We start from the raw sequence: 17254 nt of genomic DNA on the forward strand, positions 1-17254 counted from the left end.
ACATGAAGCTGTATCATAGGAGACCCTTGAAAATTAGTCAAGTGAGTTTGAAGTTTTTATCATGTGAAATATGGAGTAATTGGAAAATTTTGAACAATGTGGATGGCTTCAAAGTAATCGAGGAAGCTCAGTCCATTGTGTCCATGTCAGTTTTTTCTTTAAGATTTTATGTATTTATTTGAAAGAGAGAGCATGAATGTGGGGAGGGGCAGAGGGACAAGTGAACTCCCTGCTGAGCACAGAGCCTGATGATGTGTGGCTCCATACCAGGACCCTGAGATCATGATCTGAGCCAAACTCAGACACTTAACCAATTCAACCACCCAGGCTGTCCGTGTCCAAGTTAATTTTGGGCAGATAGGTTATGGGAGTCAGCAGGGAAGTTTCTGAGACACACACACACACACACACACACACACACACACAGTATAAATTGGCAACCTTTATAGCTAACTCTCTAACCCTATTAGGTATCCTTAGGATTAGAAATAATTTAAATGTAGGCCAGATAGAAGGTGGAATATACTTGACACTCAAAAAAGTAACTGCTAATATAAAAGTGTGTGGCAAAAGTACAGGTGTCAAGTTTTCATTGTAAACTTTTTTCCCCTCTTTCTTATCAAATATCTTTAAATATATATGAAAATTAACATCCTCTCTGTACCTTGTTGAATGACGGGAACTCTTTCCATCCCCCAAATTCTAATCTCCAGAGTATCCCGTCAATGACCTGGATAGCTCATTTGGGCTCTTGAAAATAGAAGAAGAGTTAGGAGACTACTTTTATAATTTGGAAAAGTACTATTATTATGAAAAATGGCAAAAGTCTCAGAAGATGATTATAAAATGGAAAGCTAATAGAGATGAACCAGAGAAATGCTACGCTGAAAACGTGATAAAAGTATTCAGCACAAGCGCAGTGAGAGAGATTTCAAAATTGGAAAAACAAAACAAAACAAAACAGAAGGGAGGGAGGGAAATTTTTGGAGAAGATGAAGACATTTTAGGACATAGGGACCCGTGGACCACAGCTGAAGAGAAAGTACCCAAAATGATTGTGTCACTAGCTTTTTTCCCCCCGAATGAGGCTCTTGCTCTAGTTATCACCCTGTGGAAACTAATCCTAAATGAGGTACAAATGTCCAAGGGAGCAAGGGCCGTGTTTCTGTGATTTGTTCTTTATTGCCAGGAGCTGACTGCAGATAAAGCTCGTTTCGGAGTCCTTATGAGATCATTCCATCACCTGCCAATTACCAGCAAGCATCAGAAGTATTGGTGGAGTTGAAAGAACATGCAGCCCAACGAAATGCGAGCCATCACCTCAGACATTGCTCTGCTAACACTTTGCCTTTTCCCCCTGTTCACAGAACCGAAAGTAAGCTGCAAATTAGGCCGATCTGCGTCCACATCAGGTGTGCCCCCTCCATCCGTCGCTCCTCTCAGGCAAGCCAGTGACCTGCAACAGAGCCAGGTACCATCATCGTTAGCCAATCGTGATTGACTTCCTGTGATACAACATGCCAAACGCTTCCACCTCTGTCTGTCATGTGTTGCTGTAGACAACCTTTGCATTTGCTTTTATTTTTCTATGTTTGTGTGTGGGTGGAGGGGGTGAGTTGTGGCAGTCTGTGTTCTCATCTGAAACGAAAAGTCTTTCTTCTCTGTGACCGGTGAAACTTTCTTTGCTGTTTGTTACCAAATCGTTTTTGTCTCTGGTTCCCATCGTTCTGTAAAATTAATGTAGTAAATTTGTACTCTATGTATTGGCTTAGCAGTTATTTTTTTAAAAATTCTTTCTCTCTTCCATGTTTTGTGTACTTTTATACTGTCTCTGAAAATTTATCAACATTTGATAAATTTATCTGTTTTATGTAGATTTCTTTTTAAATGTTTTGTCTACAACACTTGCACAGATGTTGTCAATGAATTTGTACATACCTTTTAGCTCTTATCCTATTATGCTGTAATATTTGTGGCCATTTTGCTTTTATTTCTATTTAGCTTGGAGCATGATTGTAAGACACTGTGAATATCGATGTCCTTATAAATATTCATATACCAACTCATCTGGATTGAACATGGCAGCTAGTCTTCTTTCTTAGGCTATAAAGACAAATTGACCAACCAGATAATCTAGATATTTACCCAAAATTGTAGATTAATAAGGCGATCTTTAAATAAATGAATTTCCTCTCTTAACCCCAACAACATCAGAAATGTTCTCAGAAAGAGAATGTAAGTGTTTGTGCATGGTAAAGAAGATCTCTATTATCACTTGGAGCAAAGAGTCAAGAAATAAAGGCATAAAAAAAAAGAAATAAAGGCATAAACTAACATATCATTTAATCCTTTACAGTAACAGTATGTTGCTCTGCTGTTCATTTGGCTAAATGGTTGTCTATGAGGAATTTAGTCTGGGGAAAAATCATGACACATGAATGGCTGTCTATAACTCACCCAATAGAAACTCAGTACATCGACTTAATTTGTGAAGCTTAATTGTTGTTGCTGTTCAGTATTATGGGTGTTAAATAGGGTAATGTCATCCTGGAGTGATTTCTCTCTGCTTTCCAGCTTTAATCTTTGCATTCATAAAACTCTTCTGAAATAGTAAATTATAAAACTAGTGATGGTACCTCCATGGGAACTGTCCATTACTGATTAGCAAATTACATATTCATCAATTATTTAAAATGTCAAGCTATTTTAAAAACATAACTAAGCAGAATAATTGCATTTTTTTTTCTAATGGGAGACATGGTGCTTTTTAGCATTTTGGTCTGGCTTAAATATGCACAGGATTTGATTTATGAATATATGAGATATCTATAAACATGAGAGATGAGAGGCTTCTCTCAAGGGCATCTCAAGTGTCATTTAGAATTCCTTGTGTCTTAATTTAAAATGTTAAATGCTTTCATAACTAAATGTATTCAGCTCAAATGCTTTTTGGGCAAAAAAGAAGTAGAAACGATAAGACAATGAATTAATAAATAAATAAAACAATTGACCTCACTAAGATGAACTGCCATCTTAGTTGATTTAAAGCTATTTTAAAAAATTACATTTATCAATATTTAAAGATTAAAAAATTGGATACAGAAAGGAAAGAAATTTAGCTGACTGTCAAAAGGTTGCATTAGCATAATCGATTTTTTGAAGACATGTACCTTGCTATTATATTGCCCTCAGTATCACAGTGTGGTTTTGTGTTCTGTTTCTTTTCCCCCTTTTTTTTCTAATTATCTTTATAGTTATTTCATCCTAAGCCCCTTTAATTCTCAACGAAAGCAGGTTCTTGGGGTAAACTTCTTGAATAAAAACAAGACACAATGTTTATGCCTTTGCATTATCAACTCTTTGCTCACCTAATGGGATATGCTTCATTCTTCCGAAGATAGCAACATGAGAAGGCCCCTTCCCTTCCCCCTCCTCACATTGCTTGCACACTGTTAGTTTCCCTACAAACCAGCAGAAATTCTGGCACACATCCATATGTAGATGGGCTGTCAGGTTTCCAAATTAGAAGGTGAGCCTCTGAGACTCTCCTCTGTGGACTGTGACTGATTGTAGTATTTGCCTATTCCTATGTTCTAGAACAAAAGAGGTAAGCAGGACTCAGAAGAACCTGGCTTTGCACTCCTATGACTTAACATTGGGCTAAAGTCAGTGGCTACCTATGAAAGATTCTCTTCTCACTTAATTCCCATGCTCTTGACTGAGATGTGTCTCTCACAACCTGGATGACACTGCCTTTTTTTTTTTTTTTTTTTTTTTGGTAATCCAAGGCAGCGTTAACCTGTTGACTCTAAGAGTGAATATCTGTACACCGACTAGGATATGGAATGCCTAGCATTATCAAACAATCACCCTAAGTGGCTTCTGAAGCAGTTTTTCCTGATATCAGGGTTCCCAGGAACTACATAACACAGAATGCTTAATAGGAGATGAATCTACTTCTTATTAGGAAATTGTGGAAAACCACGTGATTCCTTTAAAACAAAAGCAATTGCTAATCCCTAAAATAATTCTAAGGGTGCTTATCAGCTGAGGAACTTGGCTTTAGGATGCCAGTGACATTTCAGCCACATTAAGGGACATTATCGTTCATAGAGAAGGAACTGTGTTTCCTTTCAGATTGCTTGTTCACATCTTATTGCTTTTCTGTTTCCTCAGTACAATTTTTGACTTACCATTACATGTCATGATAAGAGCTTTCTAAGAAGTGTTGCAAGAGTATGTGTATGGAAGTGCCTAACATTGCTCCAGCAGAGAATTACGGAGGTTGCCTGCAAGTGTCCCTCCACCACCTCCCCGGCTAGGCCAATAATGATTGCCCACCCCCAAAGAGTCTAGTGACAGTTACATTACTGAGCCACAGAGGAGCCTAGGGCCAGCAGTGACTGTCCTACCATCAGCATTTGTGTGTTAACAAAGGTCAAGATAACACTTGCTTGGTTTTGCAATCTTGGCCTCCGATAACTACAGTAAACACAAGATTTGTAGAAATGCATAATCTTATCTGACTGGAAGTTCGAAATATGCAAGAGAAAATGTAGTGCTCAGGAGAGAAGTGAGTTGTAAAGCATTAGAGTGTTATATTCTTTGAAACTCAGAGAGATGAAAACAAATTTTTTTTTTCTCTCTTAATTTACTCCAGAATAAGTAGACTAGACATGGGGTAAGACATTTCCTTGGAATTTTATTGCAATGCAGCCACATATTTTGGCATTCATCTTAAAGCAGTTCTTTGAAAATTAAACTGAGTTTCTGTTCCTGCTATGAAAATGCTATTTTCTTTCTTTAGTTATAAAAGTAAAATTTCACTGGGGCACCTGCGTGGCTCAGTCGGTTAAGGGTCTGCCTTCGGCTCAGGTCATGATCTCAGGGTCCTGGGATGGAGCCCTGCAGCCAGCTCCCTGCTCTCCTCCCTGCTTGTGCTCTTTCTCAGCATCTCTGTGGCTATCTCTGTCTTTCTCTCTCTCAAATAAATAAATGCAGTCTTTAAAAAATGAAAAAAGCAAAATGGCATAGAAGTCATATTGAACTTGAAATCCATGTAACTCTCTTTTTCTCTTCTGTAATAAAGTAGAAAGCCACGTGTTCAGAAGAAAGAGTGTGACCACTTTTATAGACAGTAGAAAATGATGTTTCTGTCATTCCTCTGTATCTGGCCAAGAACAAACCTACCTCTTGGAATGTGACCTCCATTCCACTGGTGATGACACCATCTGTAGTCTTGCTACAGCAGATGATAGGGCAGCAGCCAATGCTAGTGGCCATGGGAAAGCCATGCTTTCTCTCAAGAATGGAGCAGCTATGGTGTGTCTCTACATAGAAGTGCCAGCTTTCTTTGGAAAAATGTTCCCAAAGAATGTTTGTATTTGTTTTTCAGGGAAGGAAGGGGATGAACACCACATGCTCCACTGTACGCACACACGCACTTAAACACTCATTTCCATACACTTAGGCTCCCTCATCCACACAACTGTCACATACTCACACATACATGTACATACTTGCTCACATTCACTCACTCATGAATGTCCACACTTCACATTTGTTAAACAACAGATCCCCAGGTGGAGTCGGGGAATCACACAGCAGTGATCACATCATATCACAGAATCACATCACAATAACAGTGACCTAAGTGATGAAATGAAACTTCACCTTCTCCCTGAGGCTAGTTTATCCTTCAAAACTGGATTATCTCTGATTATCCTTGATCTTGGGGAAGGGTTAGGAAAAGGCCATCTGTAACTTCCTTTGGACATACATTGTGAAGGCTGATAGACCCAAATCTCTTTAGTAATCTCAGTCTCCTCCAAGGCCATTATCTCTTGTTTCGTGGGCCCTCCGCACCATGACAGATGCTTCTTCTTTGCCTAGGATAGGCCTCACCCCAGCTGCTGGTCAAGTGAGCATACCCAGGTTCTTGCAACTTGCCCTTCAGGGTGATTTCTCAGATGTTTATTCCTTTCAGTGCCAGCCCTCTGGACTCTTTCCAAGCTCCTCACATCCTCCTTCGGTTTGATGACCCTGCTGGAACATAATGAGAGCCAGCCCAGGGCTGGCTGCAGAGTAGAACATGTTTTCTTTTCCCACAGATGCTATAGCTATGCCTGCACACCAGCATCTGGCCAGCTTTTCTAGAAAATGAAAGAACATGTTGGGGTGTCCAAGCTTGGCACATGTCCAGCGTGTGTGCTGGCCATGCCTGGATGTCAAAATTGTTTTTCTGGAAAAAAAAAAAAAAGAAAGGTAAATCATCCAAAGATAGGGATTAAGGATCAGTATGTGTGATTCTGTGACAAGGCTGTGCCCAATTTCGAGGCATACTTCTAACGGCCAGCACACTGTGTGAGACTCCGTGATCTTTCGCCGACTGACAAAATTTCTCTCTTGATAAATGTCTGCATATATATATATATATGCATATATATATATATATATCCTTGAAAAAAAATGTTTTCTCACACACCCTAATTTTGTCCTTTTCATTTGTTTCCTAACTCCAGTGCAGTGGGATGCATTGATCTGCCCCACAGCCTCAGTAATGCTTTGTCCTAAAGTTTGGTAAGACCACTGCTCTTTCTCAGGATCTGCATGAGTTCTGGGCTCTCATTAAGGCTTCCATATAGTCAGAACATTTGCACATAAAACTTAGAGAAGCCTGGAAAACATAAGGAAGGTGAAAGACAAAGGGAGAGTGAGAATATTAATATAAATGATCAAACAAGGACATAGAAAGGAATTCTATTTTCATCTACTCCATGCCTATCTACATCTCTGAATAATGTAACTTTAAAGGGTATGTTTTTATTCAACTGCACCTTCCATGCATAGGACCAAATAGAAAAAGAAAAACAACCTTAAGAATAGAGAAGCTTAGAGAAGCTTCAACAGTGTTTTCTCCTTAAAATTCAATGCTACCATTCGCACGGACAGGACTTGTTTTGCCACGACTGTACATACTTTACTCTAGCCTTAAGTCTTGTAGACCTAGAACATACGGATTAAGAGGTTTCTTGTGATCAGTCGTAGATACATTTTTGAGTGTTTTCTATCTGGGAGTTGAAGTTTTGTGGTGGATGGGAGAGAACAGTGTTAGGAAGGGTGGGAACAGGGTTGGGGAGCATGTGCCATCCCAACCTAACATGAGGAAAGAGTCCTTCTCTACCGTCCCTTGCTCAAATGTTGAACAAACTCTTGTTGTTAAGACCTTGTGACCATTCTAGCTCCTCCTATGAGACCTGACCTGAGAGAGTGTTCTGTGTTGTATATGTACTTTACACAGCTGATTTGATTATATGCTCATGATTACAGTGCATGATGGAAATGGAGAAAAAGCGGAAACAGAACCCACAGCCAAGCAGCAAACGCTGAACTCACTTCATTAACACATAGCTTCCCACCACCGAGCTTCCTTCAGGCTTTAGATTTTAAAAAGACTCCTATTGTTTGCTTCATCCTGCATACAAGTTAACTTGACCTATATTTCCAAATATGTAAAAACCTAATTGGGGTCCTTGGAAACCCCTGCTATGTTTACAGTTATCTGGAGAAGGGTTTAACTGTACTAACTTTAAATTGTAAAATAAAGTGTTATGTTAACTGAGAGTATGTTACAAAGAAATTATAATTGTTATAATAATGATATTTACTGAAGAAATTGGATCTAGCTCTGTGGAATGTGGAATAAATTAATATTATAAGTCAGAATGTCAATGTTTATATTGCTCTATTGCCATGTCTTATGGCAAAAGTACATGAAAAGAAGGCGAGTGCCAAAAAAACAAAAACAAAAAAGCATTATCTTATGTGTGCTCTCAATAATTTTGTCTGATTGCTTTATGTAAATATTAGCCTTTAGTTTCCCATTGACACTCTATAATTAATGTCATGGTTGAAGAAAAAGGAAAATTTTGTTATTGCTTTTAAATAATAGGCAAATCCAGTAATACGTGTAATGAAATACTGGGATTATTTGATTTCCACTTTTATGCAAAGAATTCAAGGAGCAGAGACTCGGATAGCTTTTTACAACATGCTGCAGTACAGCTAAGAAACTTGGCATATGATTTAGGCATCCCATGTTAACTTTTGTATATTCCAAGTGGCACAATATTTGGGAGTCACCTTTTAAATACCAGTGGTCTCATGACCAATCTCTCAATAACACCATCATCAAGTAGAATGAACCTCAACAAATCTATCCCTGTGCTCATATGCCAGTCCCTCCCACAGAATAATCTTGCCTTTTATCCCCTTACGGTAGGAGGCAGAGTGTAACAAACTAGAGGATGTTCTCTAAGAAATCATCAACCAATTGACACAGATGGGTGGGGATGGGGACAAATGGGCTGTGAGAGGGTCCACCCTTTGACTCTACTATAGTCCCTGATATGTGTGTGTGTGTCTTTCTGCTCAGCATCAAAGTTGATAACCTGACCCACGAGGCCTGCAGGTGTGTGAAAGTGTGAAGCGGCTTCAGTATATACTCCAGCATTCTTTAACCCATGGTAAAGACCAAAAATTGTTTGGATCTCTTAGATGAGGTTTGCATAACAAGTGCCATTTATTATGTGCCATTTGCTGTCAACTCTGACATCCTTATTATATTGCGGGACGATGTCGAGAGCTTCCCTACATCATTGCAGGTATGCTCTCTACAGTTCTACCCCGTGGGGACTGTTCTCATTCTACATGACAACTGAGGGTACTCATGTGCCTTGTCTAAGTTTTATACCTATTAAATGGCAGTCTGTGATCTTAGCTACTCAGTTGGATTTAAAACCTGAGATGTATAAGATGAAGGACTACTTTTAGAGTTCTGAACCCACCAGTTAGTAACTATATGACCTTGAATACATTGTTCAACTTTTCAGAATCTGTTTTCTTATCTGTAAAATGGGCACAGGGTTATCTGCCTTGAATGTTGTTGGTTGTCATTGAGGATTAATGAGATAACATGTGTAAGAAAGTCTTGGGTGGACAGACAGAAACTACTAGAAAAATACTAATTCTTCCTCTTTTCCCTTATAGCTTTTCCTTCCAAAAATTCACTTCCCTGCTTGCTGGAAACTTCTAAGTGGGAGAGCAGTTCTAATCAGTGGTCTCCCGACAGGGGTGGGCTCGAAGTGAATGGTTCTATCCACCTATATCTCTGACCTTGTGTAGAATTGTTGGTGCATGGTGATAGTAAAAACCATACAGACTTTTAGTCATTTTTATTACTGACTCTAAATTCTCTAGCTGGTGCATCTCCTTATTGCCAGCATCTGAGACAGATTGATTTCTCTTGCCCCCTCCCTGTTACACTTGATATGATTCTATTCATTATTCCTTTCCCAAATAGGAAATTAGGTACTTGGCTATTTACTATACAATAAGAGTCTGTATCTGGCATTTCTTCTTACCCTATAGGTCTCGTGTGTGGCTTGGAAGCCAAGTGAGTAGAAACTTACTAAAGCTAGCATTTCAGAAAGGTCACCTGCCCCCTGATACTACTATACTGTCCTAATTGAGTGAAAGTATGAATGAACATAAAGAAAACGTTTAGGCTGCAGAGGAAGCCATTACCTGCTGGCGTCAAGACAAAGGATGCAGACACACAGGCTAATAAGTTTCTTGCGAACTTCAACATTTACTTAGAGCTTCCCCAGACCACAATTTTAAATGCTTTCTTCTCCTACATGCACATGTATTTATCCACAAGCATGCCCATTATAATATTTCATTCCATCATGTTGATCTGACTGTTGAGCATTTTAATTCCTACTTTTCCTTTTAAAGAAGAAAGCATTCAGGATATTGCATTATAAATTGTTATGTGCACACGAAGCCTGGATATTAAGAACGTGCGGCCTTGCCAAGTGAATGCGGGCCAAGCCTCATCCCGCTGTATGGACGTCAGGGGGCACCGCTTCGTATTTCTTAAGCAAAGTCAGAGAGACAATGGAATCTGTATATTTTGTTTAGTCCTCTGTAGCCTCATTTATTCCTCTTCGGATGCCAAGGCTGTTCTAGTTTACGAAACTAACCATAATATGGACTTACTCGGGAAAGTAAAGCTGAAGATTTTAAACCCTCGTGACATCATGTCAGTCCATTTCATGTGTTTTCAAGCTCATCTTTCAAGTTTCCAATTCGATATCAATTCAAATATCCAACTTTTATTAAATGATCAGAAAATAGAAATCCTGGAAGGGGGGCAGTTGAAAATATTTAACTGCTAGACTTATTCCAAATGTCCGTAGACCAGAAAGTGATACTTTGGCTCAGTCTAGAGAACAAGCTATCAATTTATCACTGTAGAGCTTGTCCGAGCTGCATACAGATAGATAGCCACTGAAGGGCCATTAAAGCTTTACAGATTGATAACTCCATTTGAGAGTTAAATGCCATGTTTGTGTGTGTTCTGGGGCCAGTTGTTAGCAGAAGTCCACAGAAACGTTCCCGACCATAGGCTCTAACTATTGAAAAGAGTATCAGGTTGTAGATGGGGCTGGCCTGGGGAAAGGAGCGTGAACAGTAGGTAGATGCAGAGCGCCACCTAGCACCCAAACTATGCTTTACAATCTGTTCTTGGGTTTTATGTATTTATTTATTTTTTATGTACTTGGGTTTTAAAAATAATCCAAGCAAACAAAACTGATTTATGACCGAGAAAATCCACTGTTTGCGACAATAACCACAATACTTATAGAAATCCAGAACAAACGACTTCTTTGGCACTTGTTTTGGATAATTTTCAGGACTTTAGCCTTGCAATTTTAGGTTGTCTAACCTCTAAATACACCTTCCTGTACTTTTGGGGATGGGAGGGAATAATGAACCACGGCCAGTGATCTCTGAATGTTATGCATTCTTTTTTTAAAGATTTTATTTGTTTATTCATGAGAGACACAGAAAGAGGCAGAGACATAGGCAGAGGGAGAAGCAGGCTTCCTGCAGGAAGCCTGATGTGGGACTTGATCCCAGGACCCTGACGCTCAACTGCTGAGCCACCCAGGCATCCCGAATGTTATGTATTCTTTATGATGAGATGCAACTATTTTCTTTAGGATTTATGACATCTTCTGTGCATTGTCATTTCCTAGTTCCAACCTGAGCCTCTAGGAAAGGAGATCATTTTTCCGATGTTGGATTCTGAAAAGAAAACTAGCAGAGAAAGCTTGACTGGCTGAATGGAAAGATTCCTGTTGATTGCTTTTGTTTACCATGAACATATTTACTTAAGATTCTTTCCTAAAAAGAGAAGCCTCCCTAACTAGTGGGTAAAATTACTTCCAACTTCGGGTACATGTGAATCGGAAAGAAATGTGCATGTTATATTACTGTTGGCTCAAAGTTAGGCTACACTTGACTCAGAATAATAAATATACCCACATTATGAGTGCCTTATGCAAGAAGCCCTAGAAATCTTTACTTTCTCCACTTAGTTCATCTGCTGGACAAACTGCTGTTCTCTGTTCTGTGCTGTGAATAAACATTATCCTTCTGGTTGAAAGCCTCTTCCCCAAATAAAGTAGATTTCTAAAATGGCATTTGTTGAGGGCCTACTATGCGCTTGACACAATGTTCAAGGTATTATATTACCTGATTTTATTCTCACAGCCCACATGTGCAGTAGATAACATTATCCCCATTTCACTGACATGGGGATAGAACGTGTTACCTGCTGAAGGTCTCATTGCTAGTCATGGCTATTTGGGGTGTAAGCCCAGGTGGTTCTATCTCCTCAACATTTGTTTTCCTTTTCTACCAGAAATAGCTGCCCTTCCGAATTTGCTCTCTTCCTAATACTCCCCTCCTTTCATTTCTATTTATACCATTCATTGATTTATTCAGTCATTCTTTGATATTTTTTTTCCAGGTCTTGCCTTTGAACTCCTCTAGATTAAAAGCTAACATATCAGAGGGTCAAATTCAATGCAGACTGCAACTGAGCAAGGTACCACCTAAGAGCAGGATCTCCAAGGGTGAGGTGGGGCTAGGAATGGAGCTCCTGGAAGGAAGCTAGATGTCCCCCGTTGATTGTGTCATCCTCTTATGGACCGGGAATTGGTGTCCTGAGAAACCAGCCAGGTGGGCATGGGTGTGGCATGTGTGCATGCGCACGAGGAGGGATATGAACACTTGATCACATCTTATTCTTTTCACCCACTGGACAGAAGAAGCACCTCCTCACACACATGCACACATACACACAGCTTCCAGAGCAGTGGTGTAGATTTAACTTAACCACAGCACACAAAAGACAAATAATGTATTCACCAAGATTTATCCAGCTTCTGGGCTTCCGTGGGGAATCTGTGAACAGCCACTTTAAAGGGAAGGAGAAACAACCGTACTGTCATTTCAAAGCCTTTGTTTTCTAAAATAAATGCTGCATTAAAGCTAGTTAATAATCCCTAGTTGTCAGCTGTTATGACAGGGATGGAGTCTGGAATGCTTAGTTCCCAGGAAATGGGGAAGTTATTTGAAGGACCAGAAGGTGTCAGGAGTAATCATACCCACCCCATCAGCTTTGCATATGAAAGGGTTGAGGCTTTTCCAGAGCAGTCACCTATCATTCAGGATACAACCTCAGGAGGAAGGTGATCTGTGCTGTCACTTGTCTGATACTCACCTAAATATGAAACAAGGAAACCTTGGAGAAGTCTCACACTGGAAGCACTTAACATCCCATGGTTGTCTTCCCCAGGAATTCCCCCACGGAATTTCCAGGCATTTTGATTTCTAAATCCATATGAAATGAGATAATGAATCACATTTTAAGCTAGAGTGTTTAAATGTAAATGCTTAATTTATTATTTAACATGTAGGCTTTCATTTTTTAACATTTAACACTGCTTGGGCAAAGAAGTGCAAGGCACTGTAAGGCTGCATGGTGCGTTAGGGGGAAACAAGCCACAAGACAGGAGAGTGGAAGATAGTGGGACTCAGGCCACTACAGCAGCTTTATGTTCCAGCCTCAGAACCAACAGTGTCTTGCAAAATGATCATGCAGTTTTATGGCAGGTTCCATGCTTTTCCCCCAACGACTCGTGTTCACTCTCCTCACCTGGCCCCTATCCAGCCTCCACACCAATAAGAGAGTGCTAGGGGTTGACTCCTCAATGCAGAATTCTGTAAAATATGCCCATTGCTTACAGGCTGGAATATAAATTGCTTTCCATGGATTTCCAGGTGTGTCTGATGGGGCCCTGGTTTTTCTCTTCAGCTTCATTATCAGCACCTTATCTGGTACATCTCATGCCCATCCACTAGCCTCCATGGTTTTTCTCCTTTCAAATGCCCCAGGGATGCCTCCAAGATTTGCCTAACACTTCCTTCTTGGAACACCCCTCTTAATCCTGGGCTCCTGGAAACCATTCCTTATCAATACATCAAGTCTGGAATCAGTTGTGTTCTCCCATTTTGTGAGGCTGCGTATTTTCCTTCTCTACATCTCCCCTGAACTCTATGCCTGGTTTGCCTTATATTTGTATAAAGGAGAACATTGTCTGAGGGATGTTATCCTCCATTCTGTTACCAAAAAAAGCCATCTGGAGAAAGGTCAGATTAGATAAATTCCTTTACTATCAGAGGTTTTAATTTGCAGATGTTACATTGGAAATTGCAAAGAGGAGACTATAACACACCATACTTCTCAAATATATTTGACCATGGAACCCTCTCCCCTTTATAAAAATTTTTCCAAAGACACCTCTTTTGATTCCAAAGATGCACATTATAATTGTTTGCATTAGATCGTAGACCCTTTGAGGGGTGGGATGTATATGTTCATCTTAGAAATCTCTAGTTGTCTTAGACATACTGAATGAATAAATTAATTAATGCTCTTTTTTTTTTTAACCAGATTTTGAGGGGGGAGGAGAGGAGAGAGGAGAGAGGAGAGAGGAGAGAGAGGGAGAGAGGAAGGGATAAATTAATTAATGCTAAAGGTGGAAACAGATAAGCATATTATTGCAAAGCTGTTATAATAATTTGCAGAAGCATTTGGGCTTTTGACAGGTGGCTCTGCACATAGTCATCACATATGCCCACCTCCATTAATTGACTATTTTTACCTGTTGGTAGAGGGTGAGAGACAAATGTTAGAGAAGAGAATTAAAATTCAGGCGCCACTGAGAAAAATAACATAATGCCTGCAATTCACACAAAAAGGAAAATACCCCCTCAATTCATTCCTAACAATCGGTTTTTTAAATTAAAAAAAAAAAAAAAAGCAGCTTTATTGACCCAAAGAGGAAGAGTATGTCATGGGGTCCACTTTAGAAAGATAAACTTTAATGATGCAAATATCCATTTAGGAAAGAACATAAACTGGGATTGGAGGAAATTAAGACATTTACAGTGTCTAATAGAAGTGATTATGAAGTTCTCTCCCCACAAATAGTTCAACATGAGATTTTACCTCTTAAAATAACACATATCTCATATAACATTTATACTTCTGACACCTGCTGCAATGTGTGTTCAGCAGTTCACGTTCTGAAGTATGGAAGGTTTTCCCCCCCACCACCAAGTAATTCTGACATAATCTGCCTGTAGATGACACCAGACCCCACAGCTCAGTTCTACAAGACTGTCCCCACCTCAGATGCCATAGTGGAAAGTCCAGGTTGTCACCCTTTTTTTTTTTTTAAAGATTTTATTTATGTATTCATGAGAGTCAGGCAGAGGGAGAAGCAGGCTCCATGCCGGGAGCCTGACGCAGGACTTGATCCCAGGACTCCAGGATCACGCCCTGGACAAAAGGCAGGTGCCAAACCGCTGAGCCACCCAGGGATCTCCAGGTTGTCACTCTTGATTCTGACTAACTGGCTATAAATCAAGGGTTCCTATGACCCCCTCCGTGGGTTCAGTTACTTGGCTGGAGCAGCTTACAGAACTCAGAGAAACTTTTTACTTACTAGATCACTGGTTTATTATAAAAGAATATAAATCAGAACGTCTAGATGGAGGACATGCATAGGGCAAGGTCTGAAGGGGAAGAGGCTCATTGCTTCTAGTGCTGTCCGAGAACCCCCTTCTTTCTGAATCTCAACATACTCATCAACCTGTGAAAGGAATCCCGGAACTTCATCCCTTGAGGTTTTCACAGAGGCTTCACTAAGTACTTCCAATTGATCCTAAGTTGACTTTTCTGCTATGCATCTGTCCTCTCAAAATGAGTCGTGGAAGGGAGACTTTTAATGCAACTATTAGCTGTGGAATAAATTGTGTGTGAAGATTTGCTAAAGCTACCAGAAGGGGGCAGCATTTTGTCTTTCCCTATTTCCTTTAAAATTCAGGAGGGATTTAGCACCTAGGGGTGCTACATTTCAGTATTCATCATGGAGATGGAGAGAGAATGACTCAGAGGGGTGAGGCCAAGGGACTCATCTGGAGTCTAGCATGGCGTGTTTTTTCCTTCCTCCTCTTCCTGTTGATCATCTTTCCTTCTCTCCCTCTTAGCAGCTTCAAGGGGCAGAGCTGTGGCCGGACCCCAGGGGGGAAAAAAAAAAAAAGACTCACTGGAGGATATTGCTGGCCACAAACGTTCAGAGGGTGACTTGATAACCTTACCTGCCACAGCTCTGCAAATAGTTATTCGGGGTCTGGGCAAAAAGAGTGTGGATAAAATTAATTTGGGGCTATTTTACCTTCTCGTCCTTCTTCTAAAGCCTCTACACTCTAAAGTCACCTATGTCACACAAAATTCTCTAGTCTGTGTCTCATACCCGCTATTTAGCTTATTATCTTTTGTACCACTGCCCAAATACTAGTAACTAGCATGTGTAACTGTCGTTACTAATAACGAGCAGGTATCGCTGTCGTTGATGCTTTGCAGTAATTAGCATTGGCACTTTAGAGTTTGTAAGTTGCTTTCATACATTCACTTAGCACATGCTCATTGTCCATCTGATAAACACCAGATGTTCTGATGGATGCTCAGTGGCTGATGAAACTTCTTGTATTCAAAGGAACTTCAGCTTAGTCAGTGATACACACACACACACACACACACACACACACACTAATCATGGCATTTCATCTCTAAATATTTAAACATGTATCTCTTAAGACCAGGGGGACATGGGGAAAATTCTAAACAATCACACTCAGAAAAGCAGTCAGGTAAACTATAATGGCTTAATACTATGATATCATATAAAGCCCATTTTCAAGTCTTTACAGGTGCCCCAATGCTATGACCTTCCCTCATCCAGGATCTCATCTAGGATCACAGATTACATCGAGTTCTCATAGTCCCTTTCCATCATGAATATTTCTCAGCCTCAATGACTTCTCAAGGTGCTGAAATTTTTAATCTAGAAATTTCTAGAATTGATCCTATGGGTGACAGACTCTAAGACAGTTTCCTTGGTCTCTCCCTCCTGGTACAGAGTATTTAGAATAGAGAAACAGCATTTATCAAGTGATCCAACATCCTGTTCCCAAGTCCATTGATTAAATATTTTATGCATCTTGTGTTTTATTTTTTAAAATCTGTTTTCGTTTGATCACTTGTTTGTGAAGGTTTTATTTATTTATTCATGAGAGACACACAGAGACAGAGACATAGGGAGAGGGAGAGGCAGGCTCCCTGTGGGGAGCCCAATGTGGGACTTGATCCAGGGACTCTGGGATCATGCCCTGAGCCAAAGGCAGACAGATGCTCAACCACTGAGCCCCCCAGACGCCCCTATGATCAATTTCTAAATAGATTTGACTTTATATTTTTTTTTTGTGACCATCACAACAATCCCGCAAATTGTCATTACTCTATGTCTGATGAGAAAACTGAAAAGCTAAAGGTCAAGTTAAGTCTCAAGTTCACATAGCTAGCAATGGCAAATCTGGGATTTGAATCCTGTCGGCTTACTTTGCCCAATGTTCTTTGCTGCAGAGATCAGCTGCAAATACCCACCACAGATGTTCTGTAATGTTCGTCACCGCTAGAGGGGGGAAGAGGACCTCCAGAGTTAGTATACAGCTCTTGTACTAGAAATCTTTTGGCCGTACTGAGTTCCATGCTGGGCGATGCTTAAGGATGAATGAATAAAGAAAAAGCAACTATTGTGTTCCCACTGGTGCCCCATCTTTTTTGTTTGCTAATTTTAGACTAAAATAGAATGAATATACATTAACTACAAATATTGCAGAATAATATTTTTTTTAAAAGATAACATATAAAAACCATTATGGAATGTGAATTTGGCATTTATTGTGCTGTGTTGTTTTAAAATTAAAGGAT

The 17254-nt window shown here is 39.9% G+C and overlaps 1 protein-coding gene across 4 annotated transcripts in view; it reads left to right on the forward strand.

Annotated features, from left to right (window-relative positions):
- The window catches only part of NYAP2 (neuronal tyrosine-phosphorylated phosphoinositide-3-kinase adaptor 2), a 260678-nt gene that overhangs the window by 212369 nt on the left and 31055 nt on the right, over positions 1-17254 (forward strand). For 3 of the 4 annotated variants that reach the window (XM_025463249.3, XM_025463248.3, XM_025463247.3), the window contains one exon: positions 1368-1471. In XM_025463249.3, the coding sequence (XP_025319034.3) occupies positions 1368-1471 (104 nt within the window). Of the gene's footprint in view, positions 1-1367; positions 1472-7329; positions 7681-17254 lie in introns of those variants that run through there. The other variant, XM_035719837.2, reaches the window with a different exon arrangement.

The sequence above is a fragment of the Canis lupus genome, chromosome 25 (assembly GCF_003254725.2).
Source record: "Canis lupus dingo isolate Sandy chromosome 25, ASM325472v2, whole genome shotgun sequence".
Taxonomy (NCBI): domain Eukaryota; kingdom Metazoa; phylum Chordata; class Mammalia; order Carnivora; family Canidae; genus Canis; species Canis lupus.